This window comes from Anabrus simplex, chromosome 4, assembly GCF_040414725.1.
Source record: "Anabrus simplex isolate iqAnaSimp1 chromosome 4, ASM4041472v1, whole genome shotgun sequence".
Taxonomy (NCBI): Eukaryota; Metazoa; Arthropoda; class Insecta; order Orthoptera; family Tettigoniidae; genus Anabrus; species Anabrus simplex.
In genome coordinates, this window is record NC_090268.1 from 373,241,590 (window position 1) to 373,267,008 (window position 25,419).

Consider the following 25,419-nt stretch of genomic DNA (forward strand, 5'->3'; position numbering starts at 1 on the left):
CAGAGTTAATGGAACTCGTGAGATACATCCAAATGTTGTCCTACACTTTCACTTTCTCTTATGACTATGTGTGGGTAGAGATAGATAACCTCAGAATGCGTAGTTAATACCCTTCTTGCAATTGGAAGCATACTGTAATGATCTACTTGGATAGTTACTTAAACTCTTTACTGTAGAAAATTTCTCTGAGATGAGGACGATCCCCTACCTCATGTAACTTTCAAAAGTGTAAACTATGACATCATAGGGTGTATCTTCCCACCTTACCTCCTATTTTATTGTCAAAATTGATTAAAAGAGGCTTAAAAAAGGTAAATAACCAATGCTTTCCATTGTAACTTCCAAGACTGGAGTAAGATCCTTACACAGATTCATAAGGATGGTTTGCTCAATTGAAACACATACACGAGCTAGCAACACAGCAAATATTTCATGAGAAAGCCAGGAGGTGGCAGAACAGTATGGCTTGGTGTTTATAGTAACAGTGCAGAATGTAGTCAGTCAGACACATGTGAATGTTAAGCAGAGAACAAAGTTGAATCAACGTTAGTATGTAATCCAAAGGAGTTTAGTGTGGTATTATTTAACTCAGAAGGTGCTTCGGCTGGGATAACTGTCATGAGCTGAGTTTTTGCTCCATACACGCTCATACATTGCCAACACAACAATGGACACTGAATGCCAATTTTGCTGGGGTTTCCACGATCTTACAGCCGTAATCCCTTCCCTTGCAATTATCATGTCTTTGGTCTGTTGAAGAAGGTCAAGAAGACTATCAAGCAGTTCATGATGCTACGGAAGAGTGGTGCAAACAGCAACCAGCGTCCTTCATTGTGATGGGTAAAGAGAAATGTTTTCGGTTGTAGAACAGGTGCCTGAACGGTAAGTGAGATTAGTGTGTGTTGTTCAATACATACAGCATAAGTTTCTAAACACCCATCTATGTTTCAATTGAACTACCCATATACTGTACTGTTCTCTTTTCTCCTCCAGTTTCTGAATTTCCCAAAGCAGTACATACATGCTTGGACTATGAATGACCATGATTACAGCTAGGACTTTTAGGCACAAATACGATAGATTACAGCACTCTTTATGCAACTTGATACATGAAGACTATAAAATAATAATAAGAAATTTATTGCAGCCAATGGCCATATAAGAAATAAATAAAATATCTTTCCACTTATTGTCACCAAGTTTGTTTGCACTTTTAATTGTCATGTCCACTATTCATTAGCAAGCTGGGTGATCGTTTGTTGCCTACGTTTGCACTGTAAAGCATGATACTTCTCACAGTGTTGGTCACAGAGTCTGCACACGAAATCCGGGCCTGGTTCATGGTAATTCAAGGTCTATAAAATAGAACTCAATTTTCAACAAATAACCAAAATTATTTCAAACAACATGAAATATGATACTTTCCTACATTAAATGCTAGCTTCTATTTATATGATACAAGAGTTTAATAAATCTTAATATTCAGAAATAATAACATACTTTATACAGTTATATAACAGTGCTGGAGTTTGAAAAATAAAAAAATTTATATTGTAGCTGCCGGGACAAAACCTCCTATGTGAAATATTTTAGCTTAGAACTTTGGCCGGTAAGGTCCTGTCATCTAAGGTGCAATATTGTGTGAATATTGTCAAGGCATTCTCGCTCTTCATAATGTATGCACTGCGAGTCAGTATATCTCCAAAAATATTTTCACATAGGAGGTTTTGTCCCGGCAACGACGATATGATACAAATAGGATCATTTCAAAATTTTATGGATCTTTCTTTCTTCCTGAAGACTTGAGACATTTTCTGCAAAACTTATTTGAAATTAGTGGCTAACAAGAAAAGCATTTCTACATGTCTGACCGAGAAAAGTAAAAATGATTGGGATGACAAAAAATGGAGAAAAAGTAACATTTAATAGCTTATCTAGGCCAAATAATCTATATGAATTAGCAATCTAGCCTTTACATACTTTCATCTCTAATCATAACACCTAGAAACAGGTTGCATAGAAAGAACTCAATAAATCTGGGAGAACTTCAAGTAGCAGGTGTTTTAGGTACCCCAATAACATCAAGTTTTTTTCCTATTTGTTTTATGTCGCACCATCACAGATAGGTCTTATTGCGACGATGGGATAGGAAAGAGGCCTAGGAATGGGAAGGAAGTGGCCGTGGCCTTATTTAAGGTACAGCCCCAGCATTTGCCTGGTGTGAAAATGAGAAACCACGGAAAACCATCTTCAGGCCTGCCGACAGTGGGGTTCGAACCCACTATGTCCCGGATGCAAGGTCACAGCTGCGCACCCCTAATCGCGTGGCCAATTCACCAGGTAACATCAAGTTAGATATCAATGTTGATAGATCTTCTGGGGAGCAGATATTTTAAAAAGGTGGAACTCTATGAAATTATAGTCTAAGTTTTTTTAAAAGCCAGCACTATTATATTTTTTTTATTATTGCTAAATTTATCAATCTGTGACAAAGTATAAATGTAAATATCAAAATCATTCATTTAATAGCACTTGTGAACAAAATGTTTATCAGTCTAAAACCACCAAATCTCTTCTATTTCACATAATCCTTTACAGTTCTCCACCATTCTCTATGACAAAATCAGCAAGGAAGAAAACAAGCCTTGTTTTTCTACCAGTTAAATATTAGTCTGAATATTTTTTTAGAATATACAGAAAACTTTGTATTCTTAATTGAAGAGCTTTTTGCATTTGCTTTTTTCTTTTTGCACTGTATTATTCTCTTGTAATGTTTGTCCACTTGCTTACTGTTTAAGTGATTTACAATACATCCTTGACTCCAATTCCACACACTATAAAGAGATGATAGTTCAGAGTTGCAAACATCTTTGATTTTAACATAACAATAACAGAAAATATGAAATACTCAGAGTATGATATCAATGCAACAGTTCATAATATACAATATGAAAATTAAATAAATAAATAAATAAATAAAAATGGGAGAGTTCTTATTTGCTTTGAATAATGACAGGTACTTGTCAGTACTTCTTAATCTTCTGCCATGATGGACTAGCTTGTAACAAAATACATCAAAAGATTTATAAAAAAGTATTAACAACAAAATCATGTTAGAACATGAGTATCAAAATAGTCTTAACAACAACACATCACCGATGCTCCTTAACTAAGTTACTGAATACCATCTCCACCTGACTAGTAATACGTATTGTCAGAAGGTAAGCAACTAGAACACTTGCAATACTAACAAATGAACCTAAAGCTTCAAAAATCATTTTAGGAGCAAATATCTTCCACACCATCAAATGTCTACAATGAACTGTAGCAGCCAGCATGCAGGCAAATACCTGGAAGGAAAAGAACAGAATCTATCAGTCTTATTAAAATATGAAAAACTAGGATTAGGATTAAATTACTAAATTACTATGGTTCATGTTTGTGGGTTACTGTAGTCACGTCCTAGTTCGTGAATCATGGGCAATGGCTGAGTGGCCTAGTAAGTGGTCCAGAGAGTCAGGATACCAGTTGCTATGGAATGGGAGTGGGCATCTCGGACATATTCTGAGTCGTGGCCCTCCTTGTGCTCAGGCGGCTAGGACTATACAATCCACCGGTGGTCCATAACCCGTTCGAGGAGAGATCCACACTTAGACTATGTGCAAGTAGGGTAGCATCCTGCTTCATGAATCGACCGAGCTCAGAACATTTTAAGCAAGCCTCGGACCTATGGGAGTAACGGAGTCCCACTCCCATTTGACAGGCGAGGGACTCCTTGGAAACAACTTGGCGAACGAAATGGAATTCGATGGGGAGCTATCAATATTAATGGGGCTTATGGAAGAAAGAAAGTAGAACTGGCTGAGTCAGCAAAGAGGATGCATCTGGATGTGCTAGGAGTAAGTGATATTCGGGTAAGGGGAGATAACGAGGAAGAGATAGGAGATTATAAAGTGAACTTGACGGGTGTTAGAAAGGGAAGGGCAGAGTCTGGGGTAGGGCTCTTTATCAGGAATACCATTGCACGGAACATAGTTTCTGTTAGGCACGTAAATGAGCGAATGATGTGGGTAGATTTGTCGGTTGGAGGAATTAGGACTAGAATTGTGTCCGTGTATTCACCATGTGAGGGTGCAGATGAGGATGAAGTTGACAAGTTTTATGAAGAATTGAGTGACATCGTGGTCAGGGTCAACAGCAAGGATAGAATAGTGCTAATGGGCGATTTCAATGCGAGAGTTGGGAATAGAACTGAAGGATACGAAAGGGTGATTGGTAAAGGTGGGGAAGATATGGAAGCTAATGGGAATGGGAAGCGTTTGCTGGACTTCTGTGCTAGTATGGGTTTAGCTGTTACAAATACATTCTTCAAGCATAAGGCTATTCACCGCTACACATGGGAGGCTAGGGGTACCAGATCCATAATAGACTATATCTTAACAGACTTCAAATTCAGAAAATCTGTTAGGAATGTATGAGTTTTCCGGGGATTTTTCGATGATACAGACCACTATCTGATCTGTAGTGAACTAAGTATCTCTAGGCCTAAGGTAGAGAAAGTGAAATCTGTCTGCAAACGAATAAGGGTAGAAAATCTCCAGGATGAGGAAATTAGACAGAAGTACATGGATATGATTAGTGAGAAGTTTCGAACAGTAGACAGTAAGCAGGTTCAGGATATAGAAGGTGAATGGGTGGCATTCAGGGATGCTGTAGTAGAAACAGCAAGGGAATGGGATGGGAAAAGGCGAACATCCTGGTGAAATGATGAAGTGAGAGCAGCTTGTAAACGTAAAAAGAAGGCTTATCAGAAATGGCTCCAAACAAGGGCCGAGGCAGACAGGGAGTTGTATGTAGATGAAAGAAACAGAGCGAAACAAATAGTTGTTGAATCCAAAAGGAAGTCATGGGAAGATTTTGGTAACAACCTGGAAAGGCTAGGTCAAGCAGCAGGGAAACCTTTCTGGACAGTATAAAGAATCTTAGGAAGGGAGGGAAAAAGGAAATGAACAGTGTTTTGAGTAATTCAGGTGAACTCATAATAGATCCCAGGGAATCACTGGAGAGGTGGAGGGAATATTTTGAACATCTTCTCAATGTAAAAGGAAATCATCCTGGTGGTGTTGCAAACAGCCAAGCTCATGGGGAGGAGGAAAATGATGATGGTGAAATTATGCTTGAGGAAGTGGAAAGGATGGTAAATAAACTCCATTGTCATAAGGCAGCAGGAATAGATGAAATTAGACCTGAAATGGTGAAGTATAGTGGGAAGGCAGGGATGAAATGGCTTCATAGAGTAGTAAAATTAGCATGGAGTGTTGGTAAGGTACCTTCAGATTGGGCAAAAGCAGTAATCGCACCTATCTACAAGCAAGGGAACAGGAAGGCTAGGTATTCACTGGCATCCTGGAAGGGAGGGTGTGATCAGTTGTTGAGAGGAAGCTGGATGAAAACCAGTGTGGTTTCAGACCACAGAGAGGCTGTCAGGATCAGATTTTTAGTATGCGCCAGGTAATTGAAAAATGCTACGAGAGGAATAGGCAGTTGTGTTTATGTTTTGTAGATCTAGAGAAAGCATATGACAGGGTACCGAGGGAAAAGATGTTCGCCATACTGGGGGACTATGGAATTAAAGGCAGATTATTAAAAGCAATCGAAGGCATTTATGTTGACAATTGGGCTTCGGTGAGAATTGATGGTAGAATGAGTTCTTGGTTCAGGGTACTTACAGGGGTTAGACAAGGCTGTAATCTTTCACCTTTGCTGTTTGTAGTTTACATGGATCATCTGCTGAAAGGTATAAAATGGCAGGGAGGGATTCAGTTAGGTGGAAATGTAGTAAGCAGTCTGGCCTATGCTGATGACTTGGTCTTAATGGCAGATTGTGCTGAAAGCCTATAGTCTAATATCGTGGAACTTGAAAATAGGTGCAATGAGTATGGTATGAAAATTAGCCTCTCGAAGACTAAATTGATGTCAGTAGGTAAGAAATTCAACAGAATTGAATGTCAGATTGGTGATACAAAGCTAGAACAGGTCGATAATTTCAAGTATTTAGATTGTGTGTTCTCCCAGGATGGTAATATAGTAAGTGAGATTGAATCAAGGTGTCGTAAAGCTAATGCAGTGAGCTCGCAGTTGCGATCAACAGTATTCTGTAAGAAGAAAGTCAGCTCCCAGACGAAACTATCGTTACATCGGTCTGTTTTCAGACCAACTTTGCTTTACGGGAGCGAAAGCTGGGTGGACTCAGGATATCTTATTCATAAGTTAGAAGTAACAGACATGATAGTAGCAAGAATGATTGCTGGTACAAACAGGTGGGAACAATGGCAGGAGGGTAATCGGAATGAGGAGATAAAGGCTAATTTAGGAATGAACTCGATGGAAGAAGCTGTACGCATAAACCGGCTTCGGTGGTGGGGTCATGTGAGGCGAATGGAGGAGGATAGGTTACCTAGGAGAATAATGGACTCTGCTATGGAGGGTAAGAGAAGTAGAGGGAGACCAAGACGACGATGGTTAGACTCGGTTTCTAACGATTTAAAGATAAGAGGTATAGAACTAAATGAGGCCACAACACTAGTTGCAAATCAAGGATTGTGGCAACGTTTAGTAAATTCACAGAGGCTTGCAGACTGAACGCTGAAAGACATAACAGTCTATAATGATAATGTATGTATGTATGTACTAAATTACTACATGAAAAGGGAGAAAAAGATGTAACAAAACACAAGTAAGGTACCATAAGGTACCACTGTAATGTGTCTTATTCATATTCTGAAATTAGTCTGTTCTAAACGTGAGTCGTCTAGTTGACATTAATCAAATAATCCATTCCTAAATTTGAAAGTCTGTTGGTTAGTGAGTTTCAAGAGAACTCAGATTTTAATAAAGCCCTACCTCCATTCTGACAATTTTCATCTGCACCACACGATTCCCTAGATAACACAACAGCCATACAGTATAAATCAAGGCTGGAAAAATCCCAGGCACCTGGTCATTTTCAATAGATAAAAATATGTAAGCACCTAAAAAAATTTAATTGTGATTGCTAAATTCTAATCTGAGGGGAGAAAGATATATTTTCAGGATCTGTTTCCATTCCAGAAATAATAGCATACAAAAATATAATTTGGTGGTGTTTTAAAAATCTTGATTACAAAATTAGTTTTTGAAGTCTTTTGTTATTGCCATTCCCTAGCATATCTGAAGATGGAGGTTACAAGATTTATGCATGGTTATAAGTATCAACTACAAATGAATGGTGACCAGAATTGATACACTGTAACTTGTGATTGCTCATAACCAGTACATCGGTTGATGTCTAGGTGATGTCTGAAGAAACTATTGGTCATAAGTATGTCACTGTCTATACTTAATTGTACAAGATGCTCTCCCATATTATGACTGGTCCCAAGCACCTTAAGTGATGAGAAATTCTCTCTTTAAGGAATTATACAAACATAATTTTTAAGTGTCCATGGAACTCTTCTATCTCATTTTCATAAGCAGTAGATGATAATGTGTACACTCACACTCTTCTGAGCATAAAAACTGAGTGGAATTTTGTACGGAAAAAAACTTTGTAAATCTTAACCTGTGCTGTGGTCTTTCACAGCAATTCTTTAAACAAAACAAATAAATATATATAGTACCAGAAACTGCTTTAGCCAGGTACATTATTTTAAAGTTGCCGGAATATTTGGAAAAGGATGGCAATAATATTTGTTCATGTGCCCGACATCTTATGTGAACTCGATACAAAGTTCCTTGTGGCAAGCAGGACACGTCACGAGCGATGAACCTGCGGGTGACGTCAGCGCCACATGTTGTATGCCTTTCTCTCGAATGTATTGGAAATAAAATTTTCTAACTTTTTACCCGATGAAGATACAGAAATGAGACATGCTTCATCGTGTAGCTAGTGTTCTGAAGGCAAACATATGTCAATCTCAATAAATTCCATCAAGGCGTTCGAGACATAAGCGAGGAAAGAAGCCACATTTTTCCTAACTGACGTGGTGAGTAACCTTAGCCTTACGGAATATAAGCCGAGGCTCCGGGCAGAGCAAACCAGTTCAAGTTCAAATCCTTCACAGCTGGCTTGCCTGTCATGCTGATCGCGACAAGTGAAGTCAAACTCAATGTTCATTCTGCCGGAACATTGTAGTACTTATATAAATTTTGACAGCAAGTTGACACTTAGTTTATGTGAACACCAGTGAGTAACTTATAAATTGTTGGACTTACAATTCGTCAGGGACATTCGAACTTTGGAAATTAACGTGTGTATAACATCGAAGTCATAAGACTTGTAATATTTTGCCAATATTTGAACTTACCAAATATCTCGATTTTTCATGTGAATAACTTTAACAAACTTGAAGTTAGCACGAGTACTATAAATTGCAATGGTCTTGAACTGTTTCAACTTAGAACATCGTGAGTGTAGGTTTGCAACACATTGACTATTTAGGGTAGTATCAAAGCCTAAAACACTTTAACATGTGCATAAAGACTTCGCTAATCATCGTAACAGACTGTACCATTTGAAACAACCTGTGTGAATAGACTATATAGTGAACTGTAAATAAGCCGTAATACATTACACATACTTCATAATTCAGTGACATTGTGAATTATAGGATTCGTACACGCATACTTGAGGAACTGTGATAGTGAGAAGGAACATTACGATATATTACGAGAGAGAGCTATTTATTTATTTATTTATTTATTTATTTATTTATTTATTTATTTATTTGCTGTGAAAGCGAGTCATGATAAACTGTGCTTCGAATGAGAGTTATTTCTGACAATACTAACGGTGTGCAGTAAGTGTAAAAATGAACTATGCATGAAAGTGTGTTTTCTCATTTTCCAATTATTGCAACTTACGAGAAGAAACAGTGCATGTACAATATAACGATTTATAATAGTTTATTTAAATCCGCCTTGATCAATACACTCATTAAATGAAAGAAACATTATTTATTAAACCATACATGTTTCGGGAAATCTCAACCATTCCCTTCATCAGTGGTTAGATCAAAGAATAACATAATATGACACAATCTTTTGTTTTACAATATGAAGGAGTATTGTGTCCCAATACATCATGTCAAAGAGTAAAGAGAACTTATGAAATATTATAAAAATGATCAATACATACAATTTTGGTTGAACTGAATGAGAAACACTATACAAATTTATGATCTTCAAGTTTTCTTCTTTTCTTCTTCTTTTTGTTCCTTAAATGATTATATGCTAGCCTAAACAGTGGGTTATCTTCTGTACTTTTCTCATTTAAACTTGATTCAGAATTACATTTTTGTGTAAGGTAAATTTCTAAATTTTCCAAAACATTCATTAGTTTTCCCTTTTTGGTCGAATGTAATAATTTCATGTCATTGGAAATGTCTGTAAATTTATGATTCATTTCAACCATATGTTCTCCCATTGCCGAATATCTTTTATGTTTGACCGCATTAACGTGTTCTTTGTACCTTATAGCCAAACTTCTTCCGGACTGTCCTATGTATCGTTGTTTACATGTTTGGCATGTTAATTTGTAAATTCCTGATTTATTAAATATACATTTATTCTCTATTTTATCTGAATTGAAAATTATCTTATTAGTATTATTATCCGTTTTGTATGTGACATTGATGTTCTTTTTTCTGAAAATTTTAGCCAGTTGATAAGAGTGCTTATTTCGAAAAGTTAGAACTATGAATTTCTTTTTCTCTTTTCTCTCTTTAATTAAAGTTGTTTTAGGTTCATTTTTCACTTTATTTATCATTCTATTAATAAATCTGTTGGAATATCCGTTGCTACGAGCGATTTGATGGATTATATTTATCTCTCTATTATAATTCTTCTTAGACATAGGTATGTTCATAGCTCTATTAATTAAACTGTAAAATGTTGCCTTTTTATGTTGACCTGGATGATTGGAGTCATTTCTGATAATAGTATGAAGGGAATGGTTGAGATTTCCCGAAACATGTATGGTTTAATAAATAATGTTTCTTTCATTTAATGAGTGTATTGATCAAGGCGGATTTAAATAAACTATTATAAATAGTTATATTGTACATTCAGACCAGTCAATACGGACCAAACACAATATTAACCTATCATGGTTAAGTTTATTAACAGCAAGAAACAGTGCTTCAACACATTTCTCATCTACTGAATAGTGATTATTTCTGAGACAGTTATAATCAGTTCTAACAGCACAAATGAAATGGTGCACGTTTCAATATAGGACACTTTATCAGTGGCCTAGTCAAATGAACTTTCTCGTGTTAAAGCCACTCTTTTATTAACATGAGAAATCCTGACTAGAGATGACGGAGATCGACGTAGATCGACGGAGATTTGATGCAGATCAACGCGGAGCGTGGACTTACTACGAGGGACAATTCCAGGGACGTGGTACTATGGAACATCATGGTGCTTGCTGTTAGCTGAGTTCCAGATTGCTGCCTGCAGAGCAGTATTCAACAGTTCGAGCTCAACAAGAAGACGTATGTCAGATGATATAAGTGTCTTTCCATTCAGTAACATAGAGTAAAATAATATATTATTGGTCCACCTTTTCAATACAAAATGAAAATTACATAGGGACTAGTTTCGACCTAGTAATAGGTCATCATCAGCCTGAAGTAAATTAAAGCGTAAATATCGAAGAAAACATAAACAATGTAAACACAAGTACGCTTTAATTTACTTCAGGCTGATGATGACCTATTACTAGGTCGAAACTAGTCCCTATGTAATTTTCATTTTGTATTGAAAAGGTGGACCAATAATATATTATTTTACTCTATTGTAATCACAGTTCAATACGGATCTATCATTATGAAACTTATTTCTTTTAATTCAGTAACATAATTCTGACTTTCAACAGAATTCTTATAGACAGTGTCATTGCTGACAAAGGACATTAACTCGATTCAAAAGCTCACTTAATATTTTTGTAAACTTGGAAAATTAACGCTTTACAACACTTAAAAGTAAAGACAGACTTTCAGATGACAGTGGGCTCTCGTAATATCGTATGTTCTCAGTTGTTGGAACTTTAAAAATTTCAATTTAGTGCTTCATTTATAGTGCAAGCGTACCATAAACTCGTAATTTGCAATATTCACATACAGTGTATGATAAAATTACGTAAAATAGGACAATACTTAGAACTTTATTCCAGAAGATCGGATTTAATTTCAAGTGTTCTATATTTGAATATAAGTAGTTTGAGGTGTTCACCAGAAGAATCATAAAATTTACTTTATTTAATTTACGTAGAAAACGTACTCTGAAATCACAAGTGATAATAGAAAGGATTTTAGGATTTCGCTGAAGTGAAATATTAACTTATTACAACATGCTTTATTAATTTATACCAAGAAAGTCATGATGGACATAACTGATTGAAAAGGACATTATTCAGTTGGATTTTTGACGATCAGCATAATTTTTTCGATATTTTGTTGTTGGAATTGGGGTTTAATTTCCAATAAATGTCTACAATTCAGCGATATAATAGGGCAACTTTTCATAGATTGAATAAATGGAAGAAAATTATATCTATTATTTTGCCTTGTAATCCTCCCTCCCTGTACCTTCTTCTAAGGAGAACTTTTCCTGGTACAATATATTATAACTAGGGCCTGGATTTTTAGGTTCTTAAAAACCAAGTTTTAATATTTTTAATAGCTCAAAATAGTTTTTTTAGTTTTTATCCTCTTGAAATAGTTTTTAATGATCATTTCAATCATTACTAAAGTTATACTATTCATTCAAACTTTTTTGTACTTTACTGTAATCTTCACGCCTCTAGTACAAAACTATACAACTCATTTCAAAATATTGTCTAAATATGGGACAGAATGGCTTAATGAAAGCATTTCAAACACATCATACAAACTGAAATTAAAAATAACAAAGAATATTTATGTGCAAATACAATAAATGGTTCATGTATGTTAAATTTTTGTCACTTTCAATGCATCAAGAAACATATTCAGAAGCACAGAACACAGTTTTCACTTGCTGTTACATTGTACAACTAAATACATTTCCAGATTTTTCAGAGTAAAACTTTTTCTGTTATCTCTCAAAATATTCTTAAAGCAGGAAAATGTACACTCCACACAACAAGAAGTCATTGAGCAAGCTTCACTGAAACAATAGCTCTCGGTCCCCATGGTACCTCGCCAGTAATTTCTTCTCCCTGAAGTATTGCAGACACACTGTTCATTGTTGAAAATCCAGGATTCCACTGTAGAATTTTGGTGAGCTTGAGTGAATAGGCTTCACCCACTGGTCCTGGTATTTCCTTCCTCGAAGTGGAGTCCACAACATCTATTGAATCTTTTAATGGCAAAGATGCTGACTCAACACGCTCAATAGCTGCAGGAAGATCAGCGAAGTGTGCCCTAATGACAGCAAGTGAAACAGCGTTCTTGTTCGTGAGAGCTGTTTTAGCCTTCGCTATGCAGAGTGCATCATCGACATCAAAAGAATTTATAACATTTTTTATGTCTTCAAAGTGATTGGCATAGTACACGGCTGCACTGAGCCATGTCACGCAACGAGTGATGATGGGTTTGGGAGGAAGAGGAGTTTGAGGCAACCTTTCCTTGAATGTGAGAATGCGGCTAGGAGCTTTAAGAAACACCTTTTTCACAGAATAAACAATACTGTTTACTCATGGAAAATTATTTCTAACCTCTTCAGCCAATCTGTGTAAGCCATGGGCTATGCAAGTTACATGCAGCATGTTAGGCTAGAAACTCTTCAATACTTCACCTGCTTTGATCATATATGCCGCACTATCACTCAAAAGAAGTAAAAACTTGCCATCCTGTTTTTCTCTTGGCCAAAGAATGTGAAGAGCATCTTAGACGGTGCAAGCTATGGTCAGCGCATTCCACGGCACGTTTGCCGAAACCAGCGCTTCACATAAACGGATATTACTGAGCTCGATAGCTACAGTCATTTAAGTGCAGCCAGTATCCAGTAATCAGGAGATAGTGGGTTCGAACCCCACTGTCGGCAGCCCTGAAGATGGTTTTACGTGGTTTTCCATTTTCACACCAGGCAAATGCTTGGGCTGTACCTTAATTAAGGCCATGGCCGCTTCCTTCCCATTCCTATCCCATCGTCGCCATAAGACCTATCTGTGTCGGTGCGACGTAAAGCAATTAGCATAAACAGATATTAAAATTATCCACTGTTGAAGTGCCAGGGAAACTGGAAATTAGTAGCTAGTGCGATGGAAAATTGCTCCTTTTTTTTTTTATAGCACTGTTGCTGATATGTCCTGTAGATTCCTTGTGCTGCACAAAATGTGATTTTTGGTCACATGCCACCTGGAAATATACGTAAATAAAATAATTATAGTTTGTTGTAGACACAAGGTATGTACTATTCGCTCAACTTTTCATTTTGTGTGGACTTCCTAGTAGAGTACGCACAACTTTTAGTTATACCTGGGCTCCCTAGTGCTTAATCTGTAGACCTCGGTTATCTTCGAGATTCGTATTGGCAATCTTTGAAACACAAACTGAATTGATTATGCATCGCCGAGAGACATCTGGCATATTATTTACGTATTAGTACTGTTGTTGTTTACACAGCAAAGCCAAAATATAGGTTAGGATTGAACATGAGTACGTCATGGCTGATGAAACAGGTCACGTCGTCCTTCATCTTCCCCCATACAACTATGACCTGAACGCCATTGAATTGACATGGGCAAAAGTAAAATGCAAATTCAAACAACGCAATATTACGGGAGACATGCCCGCAGTTAACTTATGACAACTGACCATCGGGGCATTCTATTTAGTATGTGCCGCAGATTGGGAGGGGTACTGCAGAAAGTTGAAAGAACTGGAAGGGGAATACTGGAGGCACGACGGTGTCATGGAAATAGCCATGGACGAGATTGTAATTAATAGTACTGCATATAGCAGTGATGATGGTGGAAGTGATATGTCTGAGAATTAATAGTACTGCAGGTAGCAGTGACAACTGTAGAAGTGATATTTCAGAGAATTCATGCTAAGATAATAAAGATTTAGAAAATTCATATCCATCGATCATACTATCGATTCACTTCAGATTTCATTTCCATTGAATTTGGCAGTATTACCAGAATTGGGAGAGCTCCCTCCTTACTCCTCACCCCCGTAAAAACAGGTATCACTAAAAAATTGCACTTACTGTACTATTACTCATCCGAGGTTTGCTTTGCAGCATTCGTCTTAGGAGTGCCCATAATATTTATGTTAACTCATTTATAATTTTCTATAAAACTTACTTTTCATTACAGTAATGGGAATTTTTTTTGGAGGTAAGCTAAATAATTCCTTACCTGCTTTTGGCAGACTTGACAAAATATAATTTTGCCATCTGTAGTAAAATCCGGATCGTTACCAATCCACTGGCGAATCAACCAACTTCGATATGACTTGCCTTTAGGCATCGCTACTTCTGAGATGCGTAAGCTTTAAACTGCCTTCAATAATAAATCGATTTATAGGGAGAATTAATTTTAGTCTGTTGCATAATAATGTGTATAGAGCTAAACAGTGAACATCGCTGTAGCTGGCAGTAGTCGATCACTAAGCTATTCACCGAGTTCCGTCGACATTTGAAAGCACAGCGCCGGACATTGAATATGTTGTGCTGATCTTCAGGAGCTAGCAATTTTGCTTCAATCAAGCGACTCGTCTTCGACTTCTACACAATTCTGGGACTTCATATTTACTAAATTGTATTGTGACTTTGTGCCTGATAGTATATGCAAGCTGGCTCACTTAACTGTTCTCCGCTTCTCATTAACTTTTTGAGACAGTGCCGAACTTTGCGTGTGTTGTGCTACTATTCAGAAGATTGCGGCTTAAGTGACTGACCTTCTACTTCTTCTAGATTTTACGATTTAAAATCCCTCAGTGCTTATCTTATACTGCTTCTTCAACTGTTTTTGTTAAAGATTCATTCTTTAATTTCTTATTTACCTATGCATTGTTTTTTGCATTTTATTCGGCTGATGATGACCCAGATTGGGGTCGAAACTGGTACCGCTCCCGCTTATAATTAAATAGTAATGTAACACCACATTTCTTATTTACTTGTATTGAATAGGTTGAACTACGTTATTTGTTATTTCAATTTAATTGTGATACAGTTCAATACGGAACATCTTGAAATTTTTATCTTTAAGTGAAGGCTCACTGCGGGGTGCTGGAACCAACACATCACTTTGCTCTACGTTGCCTGGATGAGCCGTGGGTTGGGAAAGGGGCGATCCCAACATAGGGGAAAAGTCATGGCTGTGAACTCAGTCATGATAATGCCAAGTGGAAACAACGTGAGTAGGCCTACTGAAGGGGGAACAAACCTGGCTAGGTTCGGGCCAGGGGTGGATCATTGGAGGGATGACTGATGGGCGTGGTCTCTGCTACGGAGAGCCTGAGTTGCGGGAGGACAATGTCTGGCTGTGTACCTCGCCATGGATGGTGAGACCGATGGTCAGTACCCTAGAAAGGGCAAAAATCCTATGATTGATTGAAATATGGATGCTTATAAAGAACCAATTTCAAAAACTTCGACATCAAGGGAAGCCATGGAAGCTCCAGTAGAGCAGATCTGGGAGCAAGCCCAAGATGAAAAAATGGAGACAGAAGTCCCAATTGTACAGGCTGTTGCTAACTCAAAACAAGAAATGGCAAAAGAAGCTCCAGTAGAGCAGACTGCTGTCAGAATCAATCAGCATGATACCTAACTTCTAACACAAGGACAGTCGTTTTAGCCCTTGGTGAAAGAGACTTTGAAGAGCTCAAAAAGAAAACCCTTAAGGCTAAGCTCAGACTTGGGCAGATCAAGTTTCAAGTTATCAGGGGAAAAATGAAACCCAATGTTGATAAAGATGGAGCTGAAGGTCCTTCAGGCCAATATTCAGAATAAAAAAGCAGCTGTGGCCAATTTCGCCAGGAAGTTCAAGTCCGAGGCTATTGACGTAGCCCTTATTCAAGAGCCATGGGTAGTCAAAGGCAGAGTAGCAGGACTGGCAGAATCTGGAGCTAAGTTGATGTACGATGCGTCGGAAATACCCAGAACATGTCTTCTTGTGGACAGGAAATTAAAATGTCTTATGTTGCAGGAACACTGTTCACGGGACTTAACTGTGGCCAAGATTAAATTTGGAAATTGGGAGGGACCCAGAGAATTAACCATAGGTTCTACATACCTCCCATATGACTCAACTAATCTGCCCCCATCAGAAGTTGAGAACCTAATTTTCAACGCAAAGAGGAAAGGCGAACACCTAGTCCTTGGAGCAGATGCAAATTCACACCACACGGCATAGGGCAGCACAAACTGCAATGCAAGAGGTGAGTGTTTACTAGAGTTTATTATTGGAACTGAGTTGACGATACTAAACATAGGAAACAAGCCTACATTTATAAATAAAAATCGTAGGGAGGTAATAGACATTACACAAAGCACTACACATATTGCAAACTTTATTAAAGACTGTAAGGTGCTGGAGGAACCATCATTGGCAGACCACCAGCACATCCAATTTGCAATAGATGCGAAACTATGTGGGATTGAGATGTACAGAGACCCAAAAAGAACTAACTGGGACAGACACAGAGAAGTTCTAGGGAAGGCTGTACAAAAAATTCCAACTAACGTTAGAGGACAGAAAGAATTGGATGAGGCAGTGTAACTATTAGAAGAGGCCATTATAGACAAATTCCATGAAAACTGTCCTCTCAAAGAAAAGAAAAACACCAAAAAAGTAATGTGGTGGAACAACAAACTAGCCAAAATGAATAAAAGAGGTTAGGATGTTGTATAGAATATCATCTAGAAATGGTATGTGGGATGTACATCACAGAAAATTCACTGAGTATAACCTACAGATACAGAAAGCAAAAAGAAAATCTTGGAGACTGTTCTGTGAGGAAGTGGAATCACACACTGAAACAGCAAGACTCCAGAAGGTTCTAAAAGCAATCCATATAAATCAAGTGGGGACACTGGAGAAACCAGATGGGTCATTTACTCAGGTGGGGAGGGACATGCTGGAGATATTAATGGCGTGTCACTTTCCTGAGGCTGAGGAGATGGCAGAAGAACAGGTTGGAACAGAGACTGGAGCTCGAAGAGCAGACTGGAACTGTGCCAACAGAATAATAAAACATAACCATGTGAAATGGGCAATTGACACGTTTCATCCTTTAAAGACTCCAGGGCCAGATACTCCTACAGGAAGGATGGGAGATACTCATCTGACGGACCTTTTCAGAGCTAGTCTAACTTTAGGGTACGTGCCAAAATCATGGTCTGAAGCTAAAGCAGTATTCACACCTAAGCCTGGAAGGGCAAATTATGCCTAAGCCAAAGCATACAGACCATTATGTTTAACCTCCTTCATACTGAAAGTAATGGAGAAAATTCTGGATAAATATATTTGAAGAACGGTGCAACTGAACTCAACGTTACATGAAAATCAGTTTGCATATATACCTGGCAGATACACTGAAGTAGCACTCCACCAGTTGGTCTGTAAACTAGAGGAAAGCCTAGAATATCAAGAAACTGCACTGGCAGCATTTCTAGATATAGAAGGGGCCTTCCGCAATATAACCTATGACTCTATGATCAAAGCATTGGAAGAGAACAAGGCAAGTAAAACCGTCGTCAATTGGATTAAATCTTAGACGGAAGGAAGATAAAAACAACCCTGTTTGAAGAAACACTGACAGTTAGGGCCACCGAAGGCTGTGCTGTAGAACCTCGTGGTGAACAAAATCATAGCTATGCTCAATGAACAAGGTTTTTATACGCAAGGATACGCAGATGACCTAGTGATTGTGGTACGAGGTAAGGTGATGAGTGTTATCCTGGACCTCAAGCAAAGATCACTTAACCTTGTGGAGAACTGGTGTCGGAAAGAACACCTATCAGTCAACCCGAACAAGATAACTCTGGTCCCTTTTACAAGAAGGAGGAATTTAGAGGGAAAGATCACTGAAGCTCTTTGGGCAAGATATGAGGCCAAGTGACAAAATTTACAAAAATGAGTTATGGTTATCAATTTGAAGTAGAAGTATAGCACTATCACATGAAACAAGAACATGCTTTAAAATCATCCATGCCTTCATGTTACAGAGCACTGAATTCTTGGTCGTGCAACAAAATGGGCCAAGTCATGCAGGCAGTGAATTCATAACCGGGCATGTCATGTTGCAGCATTATTGTCTGGAATCTTGTGTTGTTACATTACGCAACAATGTGCTAATACGATCTGAAGAACATAACCAAACTCTCACTACGAACAGCAATGACACTCTTCCACGCCAAAATAACTTCCACTATCTCATATGGCCTAGAGATAATATGGGAAAGGCTAACCACAACAGACCTCACCACGATAGAAAAAGTGAAAGCACAATTCCTTAAGAGAGCACTGGGCGTGGCAAGATCGTCACCGTCCAGACTAATCTATGAATTAGCAAGGGAACCTTTCTATACAGAAGACCTCTGATTCAAACTACACCTGCCATCTACCCTGCAAATGGACAAGGTACTTGAGCAGAAGCATCTGAAACAACAGGACATACCACTGGATTTTTACGCAACGGAAGCAATGACCGATAGACGATGGACACAGGAAAATCAGGAACTTAGAAACGTAATCACTAGACTCGCCGTACACGGCTTCCATTACAAAATTTGCAAAAACATAAAATATCATGAACCGAACAAAGAATGTATATGTTCTTTGTGTGAGAATCCATGCGACAAATACCACATAACACTGTGTAGTAAAAGGGAAAAGAGCATAGTTGACTGTAGCAAAGACTAAACCGCCTCGAGCATCTGTGAATCGCAGTATGTAGTGTGACAATTTCATGCTTACTTTGTAACCTTGAAACCTATTGTTGTATCCCATTATATGGCCATCTTGCAGCAATAAATTCTTATATAAAATTGTTCCTTATCTATATATATAAAATTGGATGTTTGTATGTTTGAAGCTAATAAACTCAAAAACTACTGGACCGATTTCGCTGAAATTTTCACAGTTTGTTCTGATTAAATCTGAGAGGGATTATAAAGTGGTTTGAACGAAATCTGATTGGTAGTTCGGCACTAAGGGGTGAAAAATTAAAGAGGGGAAGATAAGCAAATCGCAAGACAAGTCCGATCAGCAGGTTGCCTACCCAACAGTATGTGAAGATTATGATGTGTTCCATAAAACTTATTTCTGCTTTTATCAAATAGTGTAGGGGCAGGACACTCCTCCCAGCCCAAAGGGAGAGGTTGAAATGTAAAAGTAATCGAAAACGACCGATATTAGTGTCGTATATGCTGAGGTAAATAAATGTACACAGACATAATATTTTGCATTTTGTTCATTTGCAACACTGATTTACATATTCGGAGGCTTCTTACCATCATTTGCGCAAAAGCAATCCTATTTCCTGTGTGCTCGTATTTTGTCATTATTGTGTAGTATAACGTGTATATTTTTCCAAGTGGTGAACTGAAAAATTTATTTTCATACCTTGTCCTACCTAATGGAGACATCAATAGATGAAACCCCCAGATCAAGTGCAAGAAAGAGAACAAGAGATACATCACAGTGGAAATCACAACAACGAAAACAAAAGTGGTAAGAATAATATTTCACTTTATTTTACTACAGATTATCAAAGTTTCTTGCAAAAAATTCTATTTATGTAAAAGGTGAGGTATTTTACAATGATGATCTTGGGAAGTACTGAAGTCTATGGAAAAGAGGAAAATTGCTGACTCAAATGACACCTCACACAGTGATAAAAGGCATTACTCTTTCTGTCTCTAAAACAAAATACATATAAAAAAGAAATCTCCTGCAGAACCACTTTGGCTCAACATGGCCTCAACATCACTGCAGTTTTATAAAGCTATAATATTAGCAGGTGAAACAGCTTTCACTGGTCATGAGAGTTCCAACACCGTCTCTGAAGTCTGCATCAATAGTCCACGTGAAATGCCTGACAATGTATTATAAATAAGAGCAAACTGAAGACTTAAAACAACAATATTACTTAGTATGTGTGAACAGTACCTATCTTAATAATGATTCTATTAATATAAGTGACTATTATTGCTGATCATTTTATTTTACTGTGTTAAAGATCTGAGTGAACTATGAACTTTTAGTGAGAGAAATCCTATTTTGTATTCTCCTCTGCTTTCTGATTTTCTTTTTCACATATTCTTAACCCATTTATGCTGAAGAGCTTCTTTTTAAATTGCAATGAAGAAAAGTAATTACAATATCACTTTATTTTCATTCAATTGCCTGTTTTACAAGGGTTTGAAATTTAAATTGAATACAGCTTTAGAAAAAAAACTAAAATTATACAAAATTGCAACAAAAATGGCCAAGTCAAAATTTACATTAACAAAAAAGATGGGTTCATTGTAAGTCAGATTTCTCAAAACAGTGAAACTTCAATATCAAACCATTAAGGATATAACTATGAAAAAAATCTTTTGTGACTATCATTGTTTTGTCTCTACAGGTTTTTCATCCATATTGAAAAATATGCCTTCAGTGACTTGGCCGGTTTTGATACTGAACGCCTCATATATATATGGAAGAACAGGCACTGCACCTAGCTGTAGTGTTAGATAAAAATTTAACCTGGAATCCACATATAGAAGGGAACATAACCCGGGCCAAGAACTTGCTGTATGCACGTAAAAGGGCCGTCGGGAAGACATGGGGCCTAAGACCAACAATGGTAATTTGGATATATACAATGACCATTAGACCATTGATGCCCTATGCTGCAATCATCTGGTGCCAGAAAGTAAGCCAAGGAAAAGTCAGTAGTAGACTGGATAGCCTACAGAGAATGGCATGCATAGCCATAACTAGGGCTATGAGAACTACTCCGACAGAAGCCTTGAATACTTTACTAGGCCTCCCATCACTATGCAATTTCATAACAGGGTCCAGCTCCATGGCTAAATGTTTAGCGTGCTGGCCTCTGGTCACAGGGGTCCCGGGTTTGATTACCGGCAGTGTCGGGAATTTTAACCATCAGTGGTTAATTTCGCTGACACGGGGGCTGGGTGTGTGTGCTGTCTTCATCATCATCATTTTATCCTCATCATGACGTGCAGGACGCCTATGGGAGTCAAATCAAAAGACCTGCACCTGGCGAGCCGAACAAGTCTTCGGACACTCCCGGCACTAAAAGCCATAAGCCATTTCATTCATTTTTCATAAAAGGACAGGCTAGAATGAGTTCATATAGACTGGCACTATCAGAGTGCGGAAATGCATAAAGACCCAATCTAGGACACTAAAATTAACAGAGTAATAACAGAGGAAGTTCTACACATGCCTTCTGATCATATGATACCAAAGTACAACTTTGAAAAACCGTTTGAGACCAGATAATAAAAAAAGAAGACTGGGATATCAACAAATGAAATACTGAAAAAGAAGATATAGTGTGGTGGACTGATGGTTCAAAGAGTGGGGATGGCACCGGAGGAGGGATCAACAGGGGAAGACCTGAGAGATCAATCCAGATGAGCCTGGGCAAACACACTACAGTCTTTCAAGCAGAAGTGATAGCTATCACAACATGTCTTGAAGAAAATCTGAAAATGAACTATAGGAATAAAAACATTTTCATTTTTACGGACAGCCAAGTGGCCATTAAGGCATTAGAAGCAGTCTGGATAATATCCAGAATTGTCTGGTAATGCCACTCACTTCTCCTGAAGCTCTCAAAGGTACAACATTGTCAAAATAATATGGGTACCAGGGCATACAGGTATAGAAGGAAATGAAAAGGCAGATAAACTGGACAGGAAAGGGGCAGAGACACATTTTGTAGGCCCAGAACCTGTATGTGGGATTTCCTATGGACAAGCCCGACACTACATAGGAAAATTGATACAAAAGAAACAAATAGAGAACTGGAAAAAATACTCCAGGATGCAGACTTGCAAAGGAACTGATATGAGGACCAAACAAGAAGCATTCCAAAGAACTGTTGAAACTCAGCAGAGAAAATATAAGATGGATAGTAGGACTGTTGACAGGACACTGCCATCTGAAAAAAACACCTACACAGAATTGGAGTAATAAGAGACAATATATGTAGGAAATGCAATGAAGAAGATGAATCAGCTGACACACACTTTTCGAATGTGAGGTGATGGGTAGAATCAGTCTCTCCACTCTAGAATTACCAGGTGAAGAGAGAGAAAAAAAATCCATGAAGACCCAATAAGAACAACCTGCAGCTTTGTGAAGGGAACAGGTATATCTAGGTGGGAATGAAGGAAAAATACGCTAGCAAAAGATCTTAGAGGTCGACGCTAATTAGGAACTAATATTTAGAGGCCCCATGAAGGAAAGAAGATATTCATACTTTTCAGGAAAATCTTTGAATGAGGCCAGATGCTGTGGGATCGGTTCAAAATCTTCTTATCTCTTAATGATGTTAGTAGCTAGATGTTATATATTTAAGTGCGACAGAGCATAGGATTCTAGGAGTGTGCTGTTTCTGTCATATGATGAATTTATTTGTTAGAATTAACTACAGTTTCTCTGAATAGCATATATAAGAAGCGATAACATTGGACGTAGGTTATTATGGGATACTCAAGTTGTCAAAGAGATAATTAATTCAGGCGATGAATTATGATATTGATGGAATATGGGAGGACAAGATCTTGGATTAATGAGTGACAAATATGAGTGAACAAATTAAACGTTTATTATTTTGTTATTGGCAGACAGTACAAGAATTTAAATTTTCTTGATAATAAAGCCTTCAGTAAGTTTCGTATTGGATTTACAAACTATAGAAATTTGAGTTAGTTTCAATTGCCAATATATTAGTTTTTTTTTTTTTTTTTTTTTGCTAGTTGCTTTACGTTGCACCGACACAGATAGGTCTTATGGTGACGATGGGACAAGGAAGGGCTAGAAGTGGGAAGGAAGCGGCCGTGGCCTCAATTAAGGTACAGCCCCAGCATTTGCCTGGTGTGAAAATGGGAAAACCACGGAAAACCATTTTCAGGGCTGCCGATAGTGGGGTTCGAACCTACTAACTCCCGAACACTGGATACTGGGCGTACTTAAGCGACTGCAGCTATCGAGCTCGGTAACATATTATTAATTTTATGATGATCAGAACCAACAAAGCATATAATGTTAATTTAATTTTCTTATTTTCTAATCATGTTGTCATGTCAAACATTATTATTGTTATATTTCTTTTACAAATGTTTAAATTGGGATATTCTTCCAAAGAAACTTAAATTCTCGATATTCTCATTTTAAAAAAAAGTTAAGAATTAGCATAGCTTTACATAGTTAAGTGGAATGGATTCTCATTATATTAAAGAGGCTGATGTTGAATAGAAATGGATTGTAGCCAGTGCTCGTTGAATGTCCATGCCTGTGAAACTCCGCTGACACCAGCCGAAGCGTATCTACATTATTTCGAACCCTTAGTCAAACCACCCACGAACTGTTACAATATATACATTTTGCCAACAAACTTGCATAGTTCTATTATGTTAATAAAGTGACAAGTAGTGATGATGATAGTGATTATTATAATATTTTATTTTATGGACCATATTAACATCACATCATTCATCAGGTCTTCTGTAACTAATTCCCTTTTCTTTGCACTCCTTCCGGATGTTCATAAGTGACTTCTCCTTTGTCGCTCTTCAAGTGAGATGTTGCTTAACCTGATGAGTTTCTCTGGTGCATCCCTCATTCCTGCAATTTTCTTCCTAAATGTTGTTCTTTCCTGTAAATCTCCCACTTGGAACCCCACTTCTTCCAATTCCTTGTGAATCTTCTTATGCCATAAAGGTTGTGCCTTCTATTTTTCTTGTTAACTGGATTCATCCTCTTAACATGCCTATAAAATGATTGTCTTTCTTCCTCATACTTCTCAACTTATTCAAAAAATTCTCGATTCGGTCTCCATCAGACCATGGGTGTGAATCTAGTGACTTTTTTGGACCTAAGATTTTCCTAAGGAATCTCCTTTCCTTTTCTTTCAATGACTGGGTCCGATGTGCTCGTCATGGATTCTGCCACATATAGACACTGTGCTCTGATCACCATACACTAATGTTCAATTCTGCCTAGATGGACTTGGATTTATAAGTTCCATGACAGTCTGAAAGCCATTTCCATCTTTTCCACCCCTCTATTCATAGCTTCTTTCTCATTTCCATTTGCAGTGAGAATTTCTCCCAGGTACAGGAATTTTTGAACACGGGTGATTTCCCTTTGATTCTGCCTGTAAGATCTGTTTTCTTTAAGTCTGTATATGCACGTTTATCCAAAAGATAAACCAGTTTTGGCAGCCACATTTTGTAATTCCTCTGCTTATTTTGTGGCTGAGTGTAGATTGTTGGAGAGGAGTACTACATCACACGTGAAAGCTAGGCAGTCAAATACAATCACACCTTTTCCACATCCTATCTTTATTTTATTCCATTCTGTTGTTCCGTATTGGTCATACTTGATCCCCAATCTCTGATGACCTTTTCCAGGATACAGTTAAACAGCAGTGGTGAATAGCAGTCCCCTTGTCTCAATTTTTTATCTCAAATGTTTCTGAAATTTCAACCATGAATTAAACTTGAGATAAGGTGTCTGTCAAGGTTTCCTTGATTAACATGATGATTTTATCATCTCAACCAAACTCATGAAGGACGTTAAGCAGTACTTTATGGATCTATTGAACTGTATGCCTTTTTGAAGTCTACAACGGTCATGATTGGCTTCTCATGGCTGTTATCTTAATTAGAGACCAGAGGATATATATTTATTCTGCATGGGAGCATCCTTTCCTGAAACCTGTCTGATATTCACCCAATCGTTCATCCAGATGAGTTTCAATTCTATGCTGCAGCCTTTCAAGAGGATTATACATGCAAAGGAAAGAAGGGAAATACCTCTGTAGTTGTTGGCATTAGTTCTATCCCTCTTCTTACACAATGGGTAAACAAGTCTATTTTTCCATTTACAAGGAATTACATACTTTTGTCTCCCAAATATTGACAAAAAGTTCCTCTAGTTTTACAAACACATTTTCACCAGCATATTTAAATAGTTCTGCAAAGATGAAATCCTTCAGGGTTTTCCTCCCAAGAACTGTGTCAAGGACTGTTCTCTTGCCAACTTTTCTTATGACCTCGTCATCTGACACCAAGTCTGTCCACATTTTTTCCAACTTTCTGCAGCAAATTTCAAAACTCTCCAGGTATTTCCTCTCCATTTTTCACAGTCCATGTTTCTTTTTTTCTTGCTATTTGTTTTACATTAAGGTATAGTCC

At 37.7% G+C, this 25,419-nt stretch overlaps 1 protein-coding gene across 2 annotated transcripts in view; it reads right to left on the reverse strand.

The window, feature by feature from the left end:
* Positions 1–766: 766 nt before the first annotated feature.
* The window catches only part of PIG-O (phosphatidylinositol glycan anchor biosynthesis class O), a 91,947-nt gene continuing 67,294 nt past the window's right edge, over positions 767–25,419 (reverse strand). Inside the window, exon 5 of one of the 2 annotated variants that reach the window (XM_067145817.2) lies at positions 767–3,350. In XM_067145817.2, the coding sequence (XP_067001918.2) occupies positions 3,153–3,350 (198 nt within the window). In that variant the 3' untranslated portion in view covers positions 767–3,152. The remainder of the gene's footprint in view (positions 3,351–25,419) is intronic. The other variant, XM_067145818.2, reaches the window with a different exon arrangement.